We start from the raw sequence: 24793 nt of genomic DNA, 5'->3' as shown, positions 1-24793 counted from the left end.
AAAATTTAAAGAATATCTTCAAACAAATCATTGATATATATGTATGCTCATTTTTTTTATTTTTCTATGTAAATACTTTGTTGTGATGTGTCTGATTTGATTTATTTTGAAAGATTGATTTTTGAAAGATTGACTTTTGTATCATATTTTGCATATTTTGTATTATCATAATCATCATCGTCATCATTATCATCGTCGTCTTCGTTGTCGTCGACGTCGTCGGAATTGATAAGGAAGTTATTATAACATTTAACTGTATAGTTCATTTTCTTTTTTCCCTTGTATGTTCGTATGCATGTTTCAATATGTATACTTGTGTTTTGTTACTGAAGACCACATTGTAAAAAAAATTATTCTGAATTTGAATTCTTCATGAAATAAAGTTATTATTATTATTATTATAAAAGGCAGAAATTTTCCATGCCGTTTTGTAAAATGAAGTCTTCTCAATTCCAAAAAAAATTATAATCGATGAAATGGCCGAAATATAGCATTTTTTACCAACACATTTTGACAAATGTGTATGTGTTTTTATGACAACAATGTGGTTGGAGTTGACAAAAGGTAAAGAGTTAAATGAATGTGATCAAAGATAGCGAATGTCTTTCTGTGCAGTTCTTAGCTGCATCACATGCAGTACGGGATGTTACGCGGAGTTTTCGCGGCTTATGTTACATTATAACATATTGCTGGTCATAAACCTATAGATACAAAACAGAAATCCAAAAGAAGAGTGGAAGTGAAATTAAAACATATGAGTCAACCAGCCACACGCGAAGTATCCGTACATATTTAAAATATTTATACGCGCTTTCTTCGAAAAACCCTGTGTTAGTGGTTTGTCGGGCATTGCTATTTGATTCGATTATTAACAGTATCGAGAATCATCGCGCTCATACTTCATACATTAGTCAATAGGGTGGAATAATTCTTGTTAATTAATCAAAAATAACATTTATCGTGGTATTTTTGAAAACACATTGGGAATCTATTATCAGGGTAGGGAAAAACGATACTTATATGAACTTAAATATACTAGTACACAGACATGAATATGGAAGTAATTACTAAATATGTGAACATAGCCTTTAAGTACAAACGCTCTGGCGCTGGCAATCCTCTGAAAATAAAAGGTGCACGCGCAAACTGTATTGGTGTCGAGAGTTGAGTGTAAAACTGTTTTATCTATCAAGCTTTTTCATTAGAGATAAAATTGTTTCATGCTTAACACGTAGTAAAACAGTGTTACAAAGACGCGGTCATGTTAAACTTTCCAATGTGCTGTTTGTACGCTCAAATCAGCCATCGGACTAATGAAGTGTATTCATTCGTGTCTATCCGCGGAAAATTTTATTTGAATTTTATTGGACACTTATAAAGGTCAGGTAAGGTGAAAAGCTTGCTTATACAGCTACGCCGAAAAAAAGTCTTTAAAACAATCATTGAGCAGTGATCGTTATCCTCGACATGGATAGCGAAGTGATATGTTTATGATAACCAAGGATCATTGTTCCAACCGAACATTACTCTGCCTAAGGTCTCATTACACAGATCTTCAAAATCTTAATATTTCAGCTCAGAATCACGTGATAAATATGAGCCTCATTCTGGGAAAACTGGGCTTAAAGCATGTGCGGTGAGTGTCGACTTAAATGAGCCTGTGCAGTCCGCACAGGCTAATCAGATATGACACTTTATAATAGACTTTCTTTAAACGAAAGCTACCATAACATCGGAAAGTATCTTCCTTGATAAGCATGTGTGGACTGCACAGTCTTATCTGGGAAGACACTTTACGCACATACATCAAGCCCAGTGTTCTCAGAATAGCGCTCAAATGAACATCAGTCGTGTTAGTTTTGTCTGAGTGAGATTGTCACGCTATGGACAGCAAATGAGATTCGTTGTGCTGAAGACAACAGCGGGTGTGCTGCCTGAAACAATGCACGATAGCTGAACAAGGGTTAACATTTGGAGAAAGAAATGTCCTGTCAAAATCTATTAAAGGCAAAATGAAATACAAAGGAAGAAAGCCAAAGTCGCTTTTGTGCGGGAGGTACGAGCTTGTTTTCAACTTTTTGAGAAAATATATAATTATAAAAGAGATGCATTACAAATACCGGTACACGTGATATTACATTCCAGAAATAATAGTCAATAATGTACATTAACAATACCCGCCTAGATATATCACGTTGTTCAGGTGAACTTATTTAAACGATTCTATTTAACCAAACTTCTCTTGATATGCATAATTACTAGTATAAAATGCGTATAGATCTACAAATAAATAATTTGCTACGTGTAAAAAGTCATTTGACAGATAAACGTGTATTACAATATGCATAGATGTAACGCTTTATCTCTACACGCATTGAAGATCAGCTAAAGTAATAATGTAATTGCCACGTCGATGCACAAGACTGATTATCCACGCGCATGTATTCCATTCGTGTACAAAACATAATGTTTATGAAAATCACAGTTAACTTTTATTATTTATGCAAAGTTATGCTAATAACGTATTATTCATTTGACGCATTGTTATTAGCAGTCATACTGTCCCTGACTACATTGAGATAAAGACGGATAAATGTGACAAAAGTAAGCAGCTATCAGCCAAAAATGTTTTCAGGGATACGCAGCTTCATTGGAGTATTCGGAGTTTTGAGCCTTCTTTCATGGTGAGAAAAAAATGACCAATTTATGCCTAGTGGACTCTCGCATCCTTCTAAATTGAATTAATTTATTTCCAAAATTAGGGATGTATAGTATATTTATTTCTATATTTAGAATATTTCTTACAGAAATTCCTTTAAGCAAACAGCGCAGACCCAGATGAGACGCCGCATCATGCGGCGTCTCATCTGGGTTTACGCTGTTTGCCAAGGCCTTTTATCTAGACGCTAGGCATAAATCGGTTAATCCATTTACCTTGTACTTGCTGACGGCCTACAAGTTACATGTTCATGTATTTAATTTGTTGTGTAGACTGCACAGTTTATTCTGAAACATTACTGTACGCAAATGCATGAAGTCCGGCTCATATTTATACGCCGGTGCGTACAGTATTGTCTCCGAATATATATGCCGGCCTCCATGCATTTGCCTACAGTATTGTCTCCGAATATATATGCCGGCCTCCATGCATTTGCCTATAGTATTGTTTCCGAATATATATGCCGGCCTCCATGCATTTGCGTACAGTATTGTCTCCGAATATATATGCCGGCCTCCATGCATTTGCCTACAGTATTGTCTCAGAATAGCCTGTGCAGTCTACACATGTTAACCAGGGACGACTTTTTCCACTATTATGGAATTTTTCGTTCAAAGGAAATCTCTTTTACACGAAAATCTAGTCAAGGCGGAAAGTGTCGTCCCTGATTAACCAGTGTTGACTGCACAAGTTAATATTAGGCTAAGATAAAGCCCGATTCACTATCAAATATATAAATATGATAGTGATTTTTGTCTAGAGAAGTTGATTTTTCGTTATAATTTGATTATTTCTAATTCAAAATGAAACCTGTGGTTTACATAAGTAGTCAGAAGAAATTTCTTGTAATACTTTAATCTTTAGTTTTAAGCAAAACGGCATGTATAACTGATGTCTTAATCAGTTCGAACGGCACATACGAATGTCCTTCTTTGTCTATCTCCCAATCGAAATGTGACATTCAGAGTCATGATGTCATGATCGCAAAGTCATCACCCAACTCTCGAACCGTGTTTGTTACCAGGTCTCTGTGGACGTTGACCGTTAGTCAAGTAAGCATCATCGAGAAGGCGTTCGGTCTCAGCAGCTCGGAGACGGGGTGGCTCTTCACCATATGGGAGATCGGATACGTCATCTGCACCGTGTTCGCCAGCTACTTCGGACCCAGGGTGCATCAAACCAGAGCTATTGGGTTCTTTAATATCGTGTGCGGACTTTCGGCATTCCTCTTTGCCTTGCCGCACTTCGTCGCGTTTAAGGACGGAGTCGAGTACATAAACGGTCATAATAGAAGCACTGGCCTGAAAACTGACGACTTCAATGCGGATAAGTTATGCGCACCACACCAGAACACTTCTGCGCTTGACAAGGACATGAGTGACGGGTTCGGCCAGAAGAAGGTGTCCGCGCAGTCGAACAAGGTTCTTGCGTTCGCGCTGTTCAACGTTGCGATGATCCTGCAAGGCGTTGGCAAGGCGCCCTGTTACCCGTACTCGGCTCAATACGTGGATGATAATGTCGACCAGGCGAAAACTGGATTCTACATAGGTAAGTCAAAAATAATCAACCGCATGAATGGATAGATTTATACAATATGGTTGAGAATGTGATCAACGTGTAGACATAAAGAAAACAATATGCAAGTTTTTAAGGATCATACATGGCTAAACTATTGCAGATAAAAATTAGGCAATACATTTTACATCGAAAACTTTTATAATATAAATAAACATTACTTTATACATTTTAATTCATGTTGAATTCAGTAGAAAAAGAAGTAATAGTGTGTAGAGGCCTTTTAAATAGGTATGTGCTTTCATTTGAAAGTCAGGTCTCGTACTGTGCTTAAAAATGACTTTTACAAAACGGTAGATGATAGAACTTATATTTGTCGGCAGACGGTTAGTTATAGCATATACAATAGCCTCCGGAAAAATAAAGTGCCGTGTTTTTGTAATAATTTTACTGGACAAATTCACAATTATTGTGTCATATGAGAGAAAATTATATTTGAAAATCCATTTTCTCTACTAAGTTCATGTAAGTGAACACCATATTTGTGAAAGGTTTTCCTTAAATAACTTTTCAAAAATAATAGTTGCTTACCAGTTGAAAAAATCCTTATTTTAACCCACTTTGTGTAAACGTTCACCGGATATTGCGTGTTTATGACAATTTGTGAACAAACCAGCGGAAAAAAACGTCACGGTAAATTGTTAATATATAATTTATCTTCATCTTTTATTTCTTCACCTATTAAAAAAGCCCACATAAACTATCCGTATATATTGTACGTATACGCTGTTCCAAATTATATTAAAGATGCTCGCATGCGTACATTTTTTTTCATGAGGTTTTTATCCATATTTTGTCATTTAAGACTATAGCATGTAAAGAGTATACTAAAATATACATATTGTGTGGCACTTTAACAACGCTTACCGAGTGAAAACTCTGAAAAATTATAAATTAACTTACTTTTATTTGTATCTTTATATTCTTTTCTTACCATAATACTCGATATTTCTATTTATTACAAATTATCGATTTAATGTTTGCAACAACACAAGAATAAAATGCAAACATCTATTGAATTACTTGCATGTTAACATGTACAATGTATTTAAAAACCCTGATTAATCCACCTCAAACACTATGAATTTCGTTTGCACAGCAGAACGGTTAATGGTTGTAGAATCACGACTGAAATGCTGAATGATACATGTGTTCTCGTGCTTGACAAACATACTAGTTAATACGTATGTAAATATGTTATTTATTATTTCATCTGTATGTACATCATGATTATGTATTTCAAGTCGAGATTTCGTCCGTTTTTTCAAGTACCGTTGCATATAATACCGTTGCATATAGGAATCATTACCAGTATCGCCATCTTCGGGCTCATGCTTGGGTACGGAACCGGAAGTCTGATCAGCAACGTGCATGTTACACTTAAAGGTACCACAAATATATACGACTCAATTAAATGAGAAGGCATTAACGGTTTACGAAATGAACATTTAATAAATACTATTTCACAATTTTAATCTATAAAATAATACATATGAATTATGTAATCATGTTCATACAATAATCATCCTGCTTATAAGATGCTCGTGTATGACGGTAAATGTCAACAAATAAATATATTCTATGCGTTAAACCGCTAGAGACGCCGCTGTCCTCGAAAGACCCGAGGTACATTGGCGCATGGTGGCTGGGCTTTATCATCCTTGGCGTGGCGACTTTGGCTATTTCTGTGCCAATGTTCTTCTTTCCGAGGCGTCTGGGACACGACAAAACCGATCAGATGCAGAAAGTTGCAGCGTCCGCCAGCAGTCATCGTGAAGTCGGGACTTTGAAGGCTGAACTTAAATGTAACATAATTATCTTAAAATGATTTATATGTTAAATCGTTTTTATAAGAAAATCCATTTAACAAGTTGTTACGTCATTTTGACTATTTCAGCCCTATAAACATTTCAGAGTATGCGTGCTTTTGCAGAATCTGACATCAGTCTAAATATCTTGTATTTTAAAATCAAAGTAATTCTACACGAGACTTTAATTAATGGAACTTCACGCATAAATACAACAAGAAAAGGTTCATGGAAGTTTATAACTCATATGATTACTCATACGTGCATTATTTTTCCTAAATTGCTAAAACATGTTTCATATGATTAACGGTTGCATGGTTGTAGATGTTGCCGTGACGTTGTTGTCCATCGGAAAGTCAATCGTGTACGTTTTCACCTTGATTGCCGCATGCTTCAATGTCCTGTCAGTGTCCATTTTTCTGGGCTTCGAACCAAAATACATGGAGACACAGTTCAGCGTCCCGTCTTCGACAGCCAGCATTTTTGTTGGTATGTACAATCACATATTTTTATTTAAGTACTTGAACGCACTACTTGACCCTATTAAATACATACTTACAAAAAAGGCAAACACCATATCAACAATCATCACGGGCCTGGGAGAAGATTGACTTCCAGCTGGAGGACGTTATACGTCGGGCGGTGATAATCGCCTGGAAGCCCTCAGGCCAAAGACCATCATCTCCACCAGGACTGCTACCACCATTGGTACATTGAAGGTCCGAACCATGCACGAGGCCGGGAAGGCAGCGTAAGTGGCCGCAGAGATGATGAAGTTTTACGTTACCACGCTAGAAATTAGTGAATCAATACTGACCGGTTCTGGACAGAAGCGACTGACTTCTGGAGCATGAGCAGCACGTATCCCGGGAAAAGCCATGCTGCTCTACATGTCTGCTCAGAAAGTACTCATCGGGTGGGCGGCGCACAGACCACAGATCTTGACAGCGTCATTCTTCTGAGAGAGTGTTTTCTACCACAGAAGGATACACAAGGCAACTACGGTGTCAACAGAAATGTCAACTGCAATTAAGATCGACTACCTGTGCATCGTTAAAAAGTTCTGGCGCTCTTTTTAGTATGTTCGCTTCGGGCCATAATCTCTGAACCAGAAGGAGAATAGGACGTGAGGGTCCAGCCAACGCCATCGATACTACACAGCTAAGCTGAAAGACAAAGCCAGAAATGTATCGGGAGTGACACACGCCTCTGTACCTAAACAAACGATTACTTTTAAATCTATATCATAGATTCATAATGATTTTTGTTAAGTTCGAAACGGGAGTCCAATCACATTGGTGCGACATTTATTTACAACTATGTATGTAGACATGGGCTAGCGCTGAAATGTTTCACGTTTGCTTATTTTGACGTCGCGTTACGCAAATCGTTATCATCAACTTCGTTTTCTTTTCGTGCAAACTACAATTATATCATTTTAAAACATTCAGACGTATACGTTAATCAGTAACATTGAAAACATGTCTATTTTCCTAACAGTAAAAGTATCGGTTTTTTATTGTTAAACCGGAAAAGTCATTACCTTATGCTTCTTGAACCTTATCGTTTGATTACAAGAACATAATATTTGTTCAAGATTCGGCTTTGCTCATTTTATAACAACAGTGACGAACTTTTCTATTATATCGCACGTAATTCAGGTGTTATGAGCATTGCCGCCTTAAGCATTGGCACCTTGCTAGGTGGAGTGGTCACCCGCCGGGGTAACACGACGCCGTTCCGACTGATCCTCACGATCATCGGCCTCTGGGTCACTGTGACCATGCTTCTAGCTGTTGCCATGGTACTGGGGTGTGGCAGCCAGACGGTCTTTAACCCGCTAAACAACGACACGTATGTATGCGATTTTCTAAAATTACAATTGTATCTCTAAACTGCCTTGTTCTTACCATTCTGATGCCTTTACTTGTGGGTTGTAGTCGAAAGGATTGACCTAACAAGCAGGCGTCAAATATAACACTTTTATTTTTGTTATAATTAATTAAAGTTTATTTCACGGCATGTTGCTCGACCCAGGTTGGCCGCTGCACTGCCGTGTTCATGCAACCACACCGAGTTCTTACCGATCTGCAGCGAGGGGGTCAGTTACTTCTCCCCGTGCCATGCTGGCTGCACAAACACGTCCGCCGGGGTAGGATTGGCTTTTCTCCTAATTCATTCTAGTTGTCACAATGGTATATGTTATACAATGTAATATGTTAATCAGAATATTTTATCAGTGCCATAATAAGTATAGATGTGTCACATCCCTGTAATCATTCGTGTAATCATCGTGTTTCCGATTTTACCGCTTTTTCAGGACATACGAGGCAGTTTAGTTTCACGCAAATTTGTTTTTACTGTAAAACCGGTTGCGCAATATGTGTATGCTTTTTCGGATAGTCGTTTAAAAACGGGATTTATGTCCAATAAGAGAATAATTATATCAATAATATCAAAAAATAAAGTATTATGAAGCAATGAAAATTGATATTCAATGTGTAGCCCCTAAACCACACAATACGAATCTGTTATAATCCCTAAGACCACACAGACAAGCAAATACACCATTACAATTTAAAATCTTTGTGTTGCAAGTAATACTTGTTTAAAACGGATAGCTTTTTTTAGATTTAAGCAAATTGGCATTGAATCATCATATGTTTGAAACATGTCATAAAAATATATTTGATTACATATAAATTATAATCAAAATCTGTATATTCATTTAATGTTATGCTTAAAAATAAATCGGAACACTTTTATCATTTTAATTTCTCAGACAGGTGTCAACTTCCATGAATTGTTGTTTGAGATCAACCACTACATAGAATACCTGATGACTTAAAATCATTTATCCACGACGTCTGGACCATGTGCGGGTGGGGTTGCATCTTGCCGCACGTGCACTTACAGGGTGCAGAATCAACAGGGTTTTCACGGGTTTCACACGGGCTGGACATAATGTTATCACACCATTAAGAACTTTATTTTTGCAAATATCTTAAGTTATTGAAATCCATTTGCAAAAAAAATATATTGTGCATGAAAGACAGTGCCGATATCTTATATATAAGAATAAATCATTGATTACGCCTGAAATCGGTGACAAAAGTTCACGTTGCGTGAAACTTAACGTGTAAAATGAATGCAGTTAAAAAATGGAATTTTTTAACAAGGACACATGCTTATTAAATAAAGTAATTCTGATGTATTTCGTATTGCCATAAGCAGCATTAAATCTGTCTTGTATGCACTGGTTGAAATTCTTAAGAAAACTTGTTTTTAAAAGTTATTTGAAATAAAGCACCACTTACCGTCGTGTATAAATCCAATAAAGTTAGAATGTGGAACCACACTTAGTCACGTGATCCTGCACCCTGATATATGCGAATATGAGTGTGTTTTTTTTTGTTCACATATGTTTTTTGTTCACATATGTTTTTGTTCACATATGTTTTTTGTTCACATATGTTTTTTTCACATATGTTTTTTGTTCACATATGTTTTTTGTTCACATATGTTTTTTGTTCACATATGTTTTTCTCTCGGGCGAATTTGATTAGAAAAAAAAACATTTTGTTTATTTTTGGTTAGCAATTGATTTAAAGAAGCATTGATATTGTAAGTGTTTCTTTCTATTATAGTGGCACGTTGAACTTCTTAAGACGCGACATGCAACCACATGAACTTGATAAGGCCCGTATCATGGAATTGGAAAGACCATTAAATTAAACATATAATAACAACACCAATCACACCAGTCACCCACAAATTTGATGTCATTTTGATGTCAATAAAAGATGGTTCTACCAAACTATCAAACATATTCTATGTGTAATAAATATAACGTAAACTTCCACGCACCTCCTTCAAATGTATTCATTGCTTTAGACAATTTGAGTAAATGAAGATTTAAAAAAAGCAATACTTAGGCCAGTATAATTACGTTACATACAGTCAAAGACTTTAGATTATTATAATTTCAATATCTTATTATAGATAACGAAGCTCATGTAGGAAGCGAATGATTATTGAACAAGGACGTCATAATCGCCTTCTGTTAATATCTTTTTTTTACATGGAAACATTTTGTAGTATATGCATCCTTTTTTGGGAGGGGGTGTATACTTCTAATTTTACTGATTTCGCTACCCATAATTTGTGTTTTCATTTACATTTAAATCTACTTTTGCATTGGCATACCGCAATATATTGGTCAAGCCATGTCAAGAATTACAATAAAGATCGACGATATTCCCCTTTAAATGTAAGGTCTTGATTTCAGTAGGATGCTCTAATAACCTACCTTTTCTGACCTTGCTATACATAATGTGTGATTTCATTTACATTTATATCTACGTTTCTATTGACATATAGAAATACATTTACTAGTATGTGTTTTGACCTGATGCTGTTTTTTAATTGTATTTTACTTGATGCAGTAAAACTGCAGTTGTGAACAAACGACCCGGTGAGGAGGTGACACATGTTTTTCTTTTTATATCATTATTAAGTTATAATTAATAAAACATTTGGTTAAAATTGGACAAAATCTAGATATGGGAAGGCATGTAAAAATAAAAATGACTTGTGTGCATTTTACTAATTTCCATACGTAATGTAACATTTTGTTGTTTCAGTTGCTGTTAAAAACTTATAAACAAAAATAACCATTTGATTGATGTTATTTTTTAAATGAATTTGCAGTCAAATTGAATCAGTATGATATATTTTGAGAGAAAATGAGGTTTTTAACAGTTTTCTCTTAAATTTACTAAATTTGTTATGCGATTACCTTATTTGTTAAAAAAATATATGCTGAAATAGGCTTGTTGTTAAAGTGCGAATAAAAAAATAATAACACAGGTGACCCATGATTTTTATTTTACTTTTATATCACAACAGATGATTTTAGCTTAACACCAAAAATTATCAAATCCTAGATATAAAAAATTTTCATTAAAACTGAAGCATACGTCCTTAACATCACCGACTGTGAAAATTGCAATTCTCAAAGGTGATACTCAACAAGTGGGTTATAACGTGAGCAAGTACATAAATGTGTATGTTTGATTTCATCTTATAGGCGTTTTCTGCATGCACATTGATCCCCAGCGGGTCGGCCGTCGGTGGTTTGTGCGGGAACAGTTGCGGAATGCTGTGGCCCTACTCCGTGGTCAAGTTCGTCTTGAACCTCGTAGATGCGATCGCGTCAATCCCTATATTCCTCGTGTTCTTGAGGTATTGTGTACCCATTTACATGGGAATTTCATGATTTAGCAGATTTCTTACACTACAGCATCGACATATTTAAATACTACATGTAAGTATATTATAAAGTCCAATTATATTTATGGAATAAAGACCCATCCAATCATTCAGCATCGTTTTCCACGTCATCTTTAGAAGTCATGCGAAGTACATTTAAAGACACATAACGGTAATACATGTCCCTGTTTTTTTTACATTGTGTTAGACATATTAAAACAATAGTTATTAATGATTTATATGGTTTTTTTGCTTTTGTACTGAGAAATTATTTGTATTCAATGTACCCCCTGCATGCAAAAGGTTAATTTTCTGTTCAGATCTGCCGGTGAAGAACGGAAGGCGCTGGCCCTTGGGGTGAGCGCGGCTGTCATCTCGCTGGGAGGTAGGGCGAATACAGTTGCGCAGTTTATAATGCAGTTAACATTCTATAACCACACTTCAATTGATATTATGAGCATTTTTCACTGTTGAATTGAGCTGAAAAGAAGTAACAGGTCAAAAGAGTTAGTTAAAATGTGGTTACGGACCAGTTATATGCAACTCACCTTGCTACCAGTTGTTTAAAAAATATATTTTATATTCGATATTCTAACGTGACTCACCCAGTCCTCTAAGCCGAAATGATCCGTAAAACAAAATTGTGACTTTGTGTCGTATGAACGAATCTTCACTAAAACTAAATTTAGGTTCACATCGTACATGCATGGTCAGTTGTCAAACGAAAGTACGGTTGATATAAAAATGTATTATTTTTCTATTTCCGTGATATTGTTTTAGTATGCTGATGCTGCATTAACAAATATAAGTGTATACGAAGTGGAAACACCAACAATAAACAACGGTTACGATAGACACCTATAAACTGTTAGATGCCCATAATATCACTTTAAGTGTGTGTATGTTGTGATCATTGTGCGTAATTAACGTGCTGTGCCCTATTGACAATATGTCACTACCCGGAATCAAATGGCGAGTTTCGTCTAAGTAGGGTTTCATTCCTACTGCTTCAGCAGGGAAAGGGTTTTGCTATTATTTTTGTTACGTCGCATGACATAATCTTATAAAGGTCCAGTAAATGTTAAGACATAAAAATCCCCCAGGCATGGTAAACTCAATTTTAATGGGACATGTATTTGTTTGTATTTATAAGCGTAGATGATTTTCATTCAATGGCATTTTTAATGTCTTAATAATCAGCCATTTAAGAGACTGAATACCCCGACTGACCACACATTTAACACCAGCTAGACATTCAACTTAAAATTCGATGTCGTTTCTATACAATAACTGGAAGTAAATCAGATTTTTCCTCAATAGCAATTTGTCAATGCTTCCGTAGCAACCCATACTTTTTCTATTAATCTGTTCAGGCATAAGTTTAATCAGTTATCACAAGCGTCGTGTAGTTATGTCAATACAGTGCATTTAATCTCTTAATAAGTTCATAGACAGTGTTAAGTTAGTTCTTACACGATTTCTACTTTTGGCATAACATGTGTGGTAATTTTGTTTTAAATATTTGTACAACGTAGAATAAAAAAAAATCTCATTAAGATTTCATAGAGATAATTGAAACTGTCATCCAAACAATTTGATCGTTTCTTAATAATAAACAAAATTGTTCCCGTACATGTATATCCATTCTTCGTTCGTCCCCAGCATGGCTGCCCGGACCGGTGATAGGCGGCAAGTTGATTGACAGCTCGTGTTTGTTTTGGAACACCGCCTCCACATCCGCTCGTTTCTGTGCTCACTACGACATTGCAGACCAGCGATACAAGCTATACGGCACCATGATTGGTAACACATCGTGCGGCGCTCGCTTTCACATTTATATCTTAAATACTGCACAATATTGTGGTTTATATTGTTTCAATAAGAGATGCACACGTTTACGAATATACAGAGTGTAACATGGATAGGAGCGACATTCCAGAAAAATGTTATGAAATGATTTGTATGCATATCGCTTATGAACGCATTAACTGATGTGTGTGTGGTTGGAATATTTCAAAATATTGATAATATTACTATATTAAAGTATAACGTTAATAGTGTTTACCAATTTATCCATGGGCTGGTGCAGTTGCGAATTTAACAAAAACCTCGCAATTTTCATTTTTTTATCAAATATTATTAAAATCGGATATAGTCTCATCTTCGAACAGATCTTGGGAGCAGACCCCCTATTTGCTTTAAATTTTCAATCAATAATCAAATTATCATTTTTAAGTAAGAGGGTTTCGTTTAATCAAATAAACTACACCAAACAATATTTTTAAACACTTTCAGGTATGAGATTGGTCGGTGTTCTAATCTCGCTTGTGTCACTGGTGAGTGCCCGGAAACTCAAGTCGTGGGGCCACCAATCCGCGCAAGAAGATAAGAACATGGAAGAACTCGTGGTTCAACACAACCTCCGCGCAGAGATTTGACTGGAACCAGCATAGCTGGATCAAATTTAGAGCACGGAACGACAACGCTGCGAGGAGATGCGGTTCAACAGTTACTCAACGTGGAAGTACAATGTGAACCACATTCACCAGACTGATATGCCTGACCCATCAGGGCAGATTTATTTGTGACTTATATTTTGAACGTTTCAATTTCTTAGCTCGCCTTAGCACAACGTGATCGTGGTGAGCTTTTTGGGATACCGTGCGTCCTTACTTCAAATTTTTATTTTTATTCAAATGTACATGGTCAGACTTCAGTTGAAATTTGTATTGGAAGGTTCTGTAAATAAATTGTTCACATGGTGTCTGTTCGTTAATTAATTATGAAACAGGGCAAACAAGGTTATTAAACATGAAAACTTAAAAATTCTTCTCTTCCAATGCCGCATGACTCATATATTTTTAATTTTTTGTATGAAACATAGATTTGTATTCCTTTTTTCTTTCAAATTATCGCAGCCCGATGTCAAAATTGGTCCTTTTCTTAGGTAAAACTCGAAAAATCTCTATCATCAGAAACTGCATGGACAATGTGTTAAATACTTGTCATCATTATCATGTAGTTGTTATCTAGCACGTATGTTGAAATCATGCCCATATGACAAACTTATCCCCGTTCTGGGAAAGGATGGGTGGGGGTAACTTTTTGTCCTGATATCTTCTTGAGACAACTTTAAAATATCGCCTTTAAAACCGCAAGGCCCACATGTTTAGTATTTGTTATGTAGGAACGTGTATAGTGGTTATCTAACTAGTTTGTTTTATATCATGTCTCCAGGTCATAAGCGGTATCGCCCTAGGGGTCACTAGTTTTACATAGACTTCAATGGGGAAAACCATTAAACAATCTTCTTGCCTGAAAGTGCAAAGCCCATGGCCTTTATATATCGTCAATGGGACCTCAACAAAGTTTGTTTACATTATGCCCAACGTCTCCAAACTGGCCTCGCATTGGATATCAACATTCTTACAAAGATTCATTTAGGAAAAACTCTTTAAAATCTTCTTGTTTGGAATAGCATTGGTAGCATCATATCGTCGTCTACAAAGCTTGTTCAAATTATGCTAAACAAAAAGTGGGGCAACTTGTTGGTCACTAGTTTTATACTCACTTCACCAAATTCTTCTTTAAAAGTAAAAAGGTTAAAGGTGTAATATTTGTATGTAACAATAAAACTTTTCTATTTAGTTTGTGCCTCTGAAGTACAATTTTTCTGGTTTATAATATTTGAAGTAGACTAACATATCAAAATATGTTCAAATTATATCCGCAGCCGTTCAAAGTCCCAAAGCTAGGGTCTTGAGTATAATACTGAGCTACAGCTTCTCAGGTAAGCGTTCAATGATCCTCGGGGTCCTGTTCAATTATAAGTCTATACCTATATATATATATATATTGATTTTTTTTTCATATGGTATTTGAAGATTCAGACATTTGGGATATTCCGTTGAAAATTACTAATAAAATATTGCGCATTACCAAATCTTCTTAAACGCAACCAAACGCTTTTTTTTCTGAAAATATTGTACGTGTTATGTCTTTTTTACCCACAATAGCGCGTGCGCCTTATGATATTCGCTTTAGTACCAGGGCCACGTTTAGCCTTGCTCAAATATTACGAAGATGGTCGTGTTCATTGAAACTGAAAACAAGAGTTTTATGGCGCATGATTTAATTGAAAAAAAGGTTTTAGCGATAATCAACTGCTTCTTGTGATAACATACAGCCAAAACTGGCCGAAAATTGACTTATGATGCTATTATTATGCTTCCGTCGTTAACATCACGCGCCTATAAGCTCTGGTTTTACTACTACCATTAAAAAGAGTTTTATGGCGCATGATTTTACTTTTTAAAAAGGGTTTGGTGATATCACCTGCTTTTTGTGTGTAAACATATAGCTAAAACTGACCTCAACTTGACGTATGATGCTATTTTATGTTTTCGTCGTTAACATCAGGCCCCAATAAGCTCTGATTTTACTACTACCTTTGGAAATTAAAATATTTAAGCATATTACTTTCAATCATCAGTGTAGTATACCCATAAAACACCAGACGTATTGGCTTTGTAAACAAGTTAAAAAGCTAATAATTAATTAACAATTGTGTGAGTGTTTGCATTGAACATTAAAATCATTATAAATGTAAAATCTAGTGCTTAAAGTCACAAACATACACGAAAGAAAAATTGACCATCATTTTTTAGGAAAGCGAGTGGACATGTTACAATAAGGTAATATGGTTGCGTTCGTTGCTTCCATGATGTCCGTCCGATCCGGCATTGTATTATTTAAGGTAGCGCACCCGTAATGGGCACCTTTCCAAATATAATCTAATGCATTATTTTCTTAATCAGCATCATTTTACTGAACTGCATGAAAATTTTTAGGTAGGCTTTCCATGCTTTTTAAACAAATATACTGATTTTTTTTTCAATACCACCCCACGCTCGGCTTTTGTCCAGTTTATTTGCACCCCTGGAGTATATGAAAGTTTCGTAATTCATCCAGATTTCCAAATATGGGCATGTAGTTGTTGTGTACATATGAAGTAAAGGTGTTTAAACAAGATGAAATAAGTATTATTTTACAGACATTTATTTTTTATCCACCACCATGGGCGGAGGAATAATGTTTTGGCGCTGTCCGTCCATCCGTCCGTCTTTCCGTCCGTCCGTCCGGCACTTTTGTGTCCGGAACCATATCTTGGTAGTGCTTTGGCAGATTTCATTGAAACTTGGTATGAGTATTTATATGGTGAAGAGGATGATGCACGCAAAATGGCATTGTACACCATCTGTTGATAATGGAGTTATGACCCTTTGCTTATTGAGAAAATGCTTTTTTGAATGTCTAATATAACACTTTTGTGTCCAGAAGCATATTGGAGGGGGATATCAAGTCAATGAATTTGCTTGTTATAACTTGTTACCTATGGAAGAGCGCCATGAAATGTAAGTGATTTCAGCCAAGTTTAAATTGGGTTGGTTAAAGCAAAATGTCATAAAATTCAAAGTAGTATCATTTAAGTTATATTGTGAACTTAGTTTTTACAGATACACTATATACAGCACAAATACCAAGAAATAGATAGATTTACCGTTTAGTTTTTGAAATAAAAATAAAAATGCAACATTCATTATTCGTATTTTCAGCAGTAAATCACCCAATTTAGCCATATCGTTGTTTTAATTTAAAAAATTGAAGAATGTGCATAAAAATCGCAATATATTTAACAATAAACATAGCTTATATGCTATATTTAATCAAATTACGTTAGAGAAGAAATAAAACGCGCCGCAAAAAGTATGCGTTATCGGCATGATTCGAACCTGCGCGGGAAGATTCCCAAAAGACTTCAGCCTATCGCCGTAACCACCCGCCACCCGGCCACGACAACTTCACATTAGTACTTGCTTAAATTAGATATCCATAGTTAAACAGGTGTAAAGGCTATTCGATCTTTGAAGAAATCGCGGGAAATCATTACGGGAGCGCTAACTTAAGTATATTCGGGAGAGTTTCCGGGTATCCGTGCGTAATTTTACGTTTAGACGCGTCGAAAATTGTTGCGAATAACATCAAAGTTATATCATACAGCTAAAATTTACCTTTGTGTGCAGTATGGAACGGTGGGGGTGTACAAATCAATGTGCCGCCACTTTGGCCACCAACCACACTTACATGCGCCGATCGGGAATCAAAACAGGGTAACCTAGGCGCAAGGCAAGAACGGGAACTTAACATGAAAGACTTAAACCGCATGACAGCTTAATATCACTGCTGAAAGTCTATATCGGTATTTTAAAAGTTTATGAAGCAGACACGCGGATAATCATTTAATTTTGTGAAAGCGAAGCCGCTTGGCATTTAGCAACACTTGCATCTAGCCACATCATAGATACGGATTAACGCAACAGTGCCGTACGCAGAATTTTTTTACTGTGGGGTCGCCCAACCGGGTAGGGTGCGTGATGGATCTTGCCTCCCAATTTTTTATTTATAATTTGTCATTTTTCAATGTCAAATTTTTTATAATTTTGTGATATAAATGTTTTAAATATAAACAAGTAAAACATCACCTTTCTGAAGTCCAAATCCTTAAACATTTGTATGAAAATCACACCAATGATTACTGCTTGAGATTAGATTGAAGAAGGAAAGTAAACTTTGAAAATAAAAAAACTTTTATTAAAATATTTCATAAATTATGATTGACATTTCACCATAACAAAATATTGTCTCTGAATTTAAACCTCCCCTTAAGCTTCAAAGTAAATTTCTAATAAAGTGTTTATCATATACTGCACATTTTTACTTTCACCATCATCAACACAGATAAATCATCACAATTGTCCACAAATCCGAGATTAGATTGGCTAGCGGACTGGTTTTTTGGCGAGGTTTTGGGCCTTGGACTTCGACAAAGAATCTTACTGGTTCAAATTTATAACGATTTTCCATATCATAAGTCTAGTTGCTTCCAACATTATTGGTTTTTCACAAGTTATTTACTTTAGCAATATCCATGACCCCATGTATCAGTTGCTTCAGTTCGCTGCTTCTTTTTCTTTTGCCAATCAAAAGACGTGTTACATCAACCATCGATAGATGAAGCATTCAAGATCACATGGGTAAATCACTGATCGGATGTGTGTGCAAGGCGATAAGAAAACACTGCCTATGGGATAATCTCCATTGGCGAGTAAATTAGCGCTAATCCCTTGTGAACCAGGAAAAATAAAACACATCTGCTATTTTGTATTGAGGGAAAGTGTACCGTGGGTCCTTGCATGAGATAACGATTTGCAGTAGCCCCATAATTAAAAAAATCCTTACTCGAAAGACAGCTGGGGGATGTGTCCAGGTCATGGGAACGGACCTGCGCCAATGTCTATAAACTATTATAATTAGTTATTAAATAGCATATGTTAACTTAGAATCGTACATATTTTTTTAAGTGTTAAGTTATTTATTTTATAACAAGATCTCAGATTGAAAATAATGTACATGAAGATATGATTGTGAAAAACAGAGTGCTTTTTAACCTGAGCATTTCGTTTGTTTTCAACATTTATCTCCCCTGATTGACGTGGCTACATAGAAGCCATCTTGTTTCACCGCTATATTTACAGATTTTATATCTGTAAACATCGGGTTGTATTTCGTCCTATAAACAAAGTTGCGCTCAGTAATATGATGTTTAAAATGCTATTGACGTTTCTTCTGCTACTGTGTATTCTGGATGTATCGCATACAGACGAGCACAATCATATTGTAAGTATTAGCCTACTCTTCTCTACTGGATCCAAACGTCAACAAATTATTTATTTGCTGGCACTATGTCATACGATCTTAGATACTTGGATAATTAAGTGCATACCAAAGGATAATTAAGTGCATACCAACAAACCATGTTATAGTATTGTGATGTAGAAATTCCATTCATAATGTTATTATTTCGATCCTAAATGTCTGGAGATCACATCTGTCAAATTTGACAGAAACACAGCTACAGCCATACAGGATATGAAAATGCTGAAGATTTACCAGATTCTGTCGCCTTTAACGTTTTTGTACGTGCCATGACAGCACATAATCGTTCCTCTACAATCAGACTTTATACACTTTTGAATGTGTCAGTTCATTAAGAAATGGTGATGCATAGCATACATACCTGTAGGATAGGATACCTGTAGGATGAGTTTGGGCTCTGTGGTAAGGACTCAAGTCCTTTTTAACCCCCTCTTCTTATCGACGTCTTATGGTACTGTATCCGTATGTGTTCTCACAACTAATAAAAATAGCCCTTATTCAGTAAAAAATAGTTCCTTAAGTATGGTAAAGAATGAATGTCCTTTTGACAAACAACAGTTGTGATCACTAAAACTTATACACTATGTCCCCATTCCAATGTAGATCAATCCTGCTCTTGAATTCTAATACATTCTTGGCATCAACTACACATTGAGGCAAGTCATTCCACATGTTAATCACTCTTCTGGAAAATTGATTTTGACAAAAAGATGTTCTGGACTTTGGTTTCTCAAGCTTTAGGTTATGTCCTCTAGTTGATGATGTATAATTGAAAAAGTTCTCAAAAACGCAATCATCTATATTTTTGACTATTTTAAATGTTTGAATGGCATCCCCACGAATTCTGCGATGAGCAAGTGATGGTAATTTTAGTTCTTTAAGTCGTTCCTCATAGGATGAATTCCTCAAATTCGGTACAAGTTTTGTGGCTCTTTTTTGAACTTTTTCTATGCTAATAATGTCCTTTTTTAAATATGGGTACCATATAACATTTGCAAACTCAACATGCGGACGCACTAAGGCAGTATATAATTTCAAAAATAAGTATTTGTCCATGAACTCAAAAGATCTCTTTATTAAGGCTAGGATACTGTTTGCTTTATTTATCTTTGTAGATATATGCTTACTAAATTTTAGATCTCTTTCGAAGAGCACTCCCAGATCACATTCCTCAGTTGCAGCCTGCAGAGGCTTATTATTCATAGTATACTGTTGATTGGGGTTATTGTTTCCGTAATGTATAACTTTGCATTTGTCAACGTTGAAGGCAAGTTCCCATTTTTGTGCCCATTCGCTGAGAGAGTCAAGATCCTCCTGCAGCCTGCCTGAGTCCGTCACAGGTGCATATAACTTGGTGTCGTCAGCAAATATTTTAGAAATACAGCTCACAGAGTCGGTGATATCGTTAACATATATTATAAAAAGTACTGGACCAAGCACACTTCCCTGAGGAACTCCACTCTCTACACTTATCCAGCTAGATGTACTTCCCTTTATTGACACACACTGTCTTCTCTGACTCAGAAAGTTCTCAATCCAGGCCAGAACATTTCCCTTAATGCCATACGCAGATACCTTCCTTATGAGTCTTCTATGCGCAACTTTATCAAAAGCTTTCGCAAGGTCTAAGTAAATGCTGTCCCAGCTTTCGCTTCCTTCGATGAACTTTGTCCAGTCCTCCATAACATGTAGCAACTGTAACGCACAGGATCTATGTGGTCTAAAGCCGTATTGATCATTTGATAATAAATTATTCACACTTAAATGATACATGATATGTTTTCTAACTATTTTTTCAAGGATCTTGCAGACTACTGATGTGAGACTAACTGGTCTGTAGTTACATGGCTCAGTTTTGTTACCCTTCTTGAAAATTGGCGATATTCTTGCGTCTTTCCACCCTTTTGGAACTTCTTCGGATGACAGAGACTTCTTGAAAATTAATGAAAGCGGTTTGACAAAAACGTCAGGCATACTTTTAAGCAAATATGGATGTATTTCATCCGGACCCATGGACTTAGACGAATCAATATCCTTTAGCAAATTTAAGACTTCCACTTCAGAAACATGTATGTCATTTAAATTATTTTCCACAGTTTTATCTGGTAAATCAGGTATATTATGTAAAGTTTCTTTTGTAAACACAGAGGCAAAAAACCCATTAAGAACATCCGCCTTTTCATTGTCCGATCCAACAAACCCCCCATCGTCCCGTTTCAAATTAGAAACGCCAATTTTTGACTTAACTTTACTTTTTACATACCGCCAAAATTGCTTTGGTTCACTTTTAGCTTTAAGCGAAATAGTCCGTTCATAGTTTTTCTTACTCTTCTTCACACATTCATTGGCCGCATTTCTCACCACTTTATATGTTCCAAAGTCTGCCGTCCTTTTAGTAGCCATATATTTATTCCAGGCATGACGCTTCCCCTTAATAAATCTCAATGAATCCTGTGTCATCCACAACGGTTTCTTCATGTGTCCTGATTTTGGTTTAAACTTTGGAACAAACTTTTCCACACTAGCTCTGAATTTGCAAACAAAAGACTCCCACATGCTGTTAGCATCGCTGTGTTGGAAATATTCCTGCCAGTTTGTTGTTTCCCACTCTTCCGTAAAGCGTATTAAATCACATTTCCTGTATTGATAGGAACTAGCTCCAGTACATATTATTTTGAAATCACATAAAAAGTCAAATAGTAATGTTACATGATCACTGCATCCCAGGGATGGTAGATATTCTAAGTTCACTATGTCATTCTCATCTTTAGATAAAATTAGGTCAAGTATGTTCTTGCTCTGATCATTTCTACATCTTGTGAATTGGTTTACATGTTGAAACAAAAAGTTATCTCTTAAGCACTCAATAAATAAGCTTTCATGATGATCCTCTCCATGTGTGGTGGTGTACGTGTCCCAATCAATGTCCTTCATATTAAAGTCTCCCGTAATTAATAAATTCTCGGCGAGTCCAACTGCCATGTTTAATAAATGGTTAATTTCATCACAGTTTCTAGTGTTGGAGGGGCTCCGATATATACACCCTAATGTTATTGTTTTGCTATCACTAATCCAGTCAATCCACGAAGCATCACCATAAAAGGAATTAAGAGTGGTATTTGGTGAAACATTCAATTCTGTTTTCGCATAAATAATGACACCTCTACCAAGGTCAGTTCCAGGAAAAGCTGAGTAACCATCAATATGATACAATGTGGAAGAACATGATATATTGTCGAAATTATACTTAGGTAACACTTCTGTAACAAATACAAAGTCTGGTGACACAATAGACAACTGCAAACGCAATTCATCAAGTTTGTTTTGGAGCTGATCTGCATTAGTATACATGCACTTACATCTTTCTGCAATTGATTCTGTTAAAACTGTTTTCGCGACAATAGTGGAATCAATACTTCGGTAAATATCACAGGGTTCCTGATCACTTATTGATTTAAAATCACACGTGATTAGACTAGAGTTAATTGCTTGACACTGTTTATGCCTATATTGCAAATCATTGCTCTGATTACTGTTTAAAATCTCATTGTTTTCAGACAAAGAGTCATTAACACAACTTGAAAAACTTTCAACGAAAGAACTGTGATTAACACAACTTGAAAAACTGTCAACGAAAGAACTGTGGTGAACACTTGAAACTGGAACACTAACTCTATTTACAGTTTCTTTAAATTTGTCATAGACGAAATGGCCGACCCGGCTCTGAAATGCCCGGTGTCGCCATTGTGCTATTCACAAGACTATCTGATCTTCTTTCCACTATTTCCCCTCTAAAAATAATTAAATCATGATTTTTCTCTTCCAACTTTCGCTTCTCCAGTTCCCTTTTGAGATTCATATTCTTTATTCTCTCTTCTTTAGTCTGATCCGGGGTTATGAAAATCTTGCTCCATCTGTGAGCATAAACTTGCCCTATCTTCGCCCTCAGATACCTTGTCCCCCCTAGAACTGCCAGATGTCCCAATCTTGGCGGGACAGTCCTGCTTTTGGGGTGTTTGTCATGATGTGACACTATTTGTCCCGACATTCGTACAAAACGATATATGCTAAGGGTACTTGGGCGTTCTATAAATTGACCTAAGATTTAGCGATTATGATGTAGAGCAACATTAATTAATTTATACCTACTCATTTCTTTTCACTATTTATTTACTCACAAAAAAATACTAGTGGCTTAAAACTTAACTCACAATCGGTATTTTTTACTCGCATTTTGCGAGTGTGCGAGTGTTAATTTGGAGCCCTGGTCAAGTGATCCAGTGTTGTTTTTGACACTTATCAACAATATATCGGCAAATTATTAACTTTATCGGGCATTCACACCAGGGTATTTTTATGATAAGGGTCGTTAATTGCTAGTGATAGATGCATCGTAGTGCATTAAGCAGATTGCTTTTGTATTTCAAGGCCTAAATAAAGTCCAAAAATACTATTATTACGCGGTATTCAGTGTATTACCGGTATATGTCAAACAAATCGAGCGCTGACTGATAGCAGAGACATAAATTTACTTCCGTTTTTGACTGATTTTCAGAAAATGATTTGTACATATTGCATCAATCTAAATTTAGAGTTAATAGATGATTGGTTGAATAAAAACAGTGCTCGATGTGCGCACATCCCGTTGAACGTTGCCTTAGTCCCAAATGGATTCATCCGCATAGTGCACATGTTTGTTTACTTCCCAGGGGTTGAAGAATTTTTCCAGAGCCACTGACTCGCCCTGCAGGGCGAGTAGGCCTGACAATCCACTCGCCCTTCACTTTAATCTACTCGCCGAGCATTTAAAAAAAATAGATATCTATATTTATAGTTATGATCAACCAGAACCTTTTAAACCTACTTAACATAGTGACACTAAATGCAAACAAATTAACTACATTATCTGATGGATTATATTTGCTTTCCTTACGTGTTCTGCACCTCTTTCCTTTTCTCAATTCTTTCTGCTTCTCGTTTTGACGACCTTTCTAATTCATTCTGTTCCCTGTCACGACCACCTTGCAGATATTTTAAAATAGAACCCTTTTCCATTTTAGTATTTCATACGAACTTTTACTGAAAGACACGCTTGATTGACAAACGGTTACAATATGGTAAATTTTGCCTAAGGCTTCTGATCACGAAATTCGGAATTATTCTGTTTATTAATAATTATTATTTCTGTATTTTTTTAATTAAATATAAGAAGTATTATAATTAACCAGTGATGTATTATTGTTTTATTGATATTTACATTAAAATTCACGGAATAACCAATATATTTAACAGTTTTATTCACTTTTAATCAATTAGCTAAGAGCACTGACAACGACGAAAAGAGTGCAGCCGATTTCGAGAATTATTTTTACTGTGCCCGTGACGTCATTTTTCATTGTCAAAATGAAAGTGCAACTTTTTTGTGTACTAAATGTATTTTTTGTTCGTTCGAAAAATTGTTCGCAATTTGTATCGATATGGCAGGAGTTCTGGAACTGAATTTATATTTCTCAACTTGAAAAACAGCACTCGCCCGGTCTGTCGAGTATTTAAGAAATTTTACTCGCCAGACCGGTCACTTCACTTGCATATGCGAGCGGTCGAGTGGATTCTTCAACCCCTTCTTCCAGAAAATGGAGAACGT

General features: G+C 36.0%; 2 protein-coding genes across 3 annotated transcripts in view; both read left to right on the top strand.

The window, feature by feature from the left end:
* The first annotated feature begins 3696 nt into the window (after nucleotides 1–3696).
* LOC127869601 (solute carrier organic anion transporter family member 2A1-like) lies at nucleotides 3697–14069 on the top strand. Its single transcript, XM_052412257.1, has 9 exons — nucleotides 3697–4267; nucleotides 5893–6099; nucleotides 6427–6591; nucleotides 7764–7956; nucleotides 8140–8254; nucleotides 11192–11346; nucleotides 11694–11758; nucleotides 13036–13176; nucleotides 13669–14069. The coding sequence occupies exons 1-9, from the start codon at nucleotides 3697–3699 to the stop codon at nucleotides 13809–13811; spliced, it is 1755 nt and encodes a 584-aa protein (XP_052268217.1). The 3' UTR covers nucleotides 13812–14069.
* Nucleotides 14070–18918: 4849 nt separating this feature from the next.
* LOC127866298 (transmembrane 9 superfamily member 3-like) overlaps nucleotides 18919–24793 on the top strand; it is a 34411-nt gene continuing 28536 nt past the window's right edge. For both annotated transcript variants that reach the window (XR_008042946.1, XM_052406763.1), the window contains exon 1: nucleotides 18919–19110. Coding sequence is in view for 1 of the 2 variants with exons in the window: in XM_052406763.1 (XP_052262723.1) it covers nucleotides 19030–19110 (81 nt within the window). In the remaining variant the exon portion in view is untranslated. The remainder of the gene's footprint in view (nucleotides 19111–24793) is intronic.

The sequence above is a fragment of the Dreissena polymorpha genome, chromosome 2 (genome assembly GCF_020536995.1).
Source record: "Dreissena polymorpha isolate Duluth1 chromosome 2, UMN_Dpol_1.0, whole genome shotgun sequence".
NCBI lineage: Eukaryota > Metazoa > Mollusca > Bivalvia > Myida > Dreissenidae > Dreissena > Dreissena polymorpha.
Note: the sequence above shows the minus strand (reverse complement) of the source record. Positions and strands in the feature narration are given on the sequence as shown.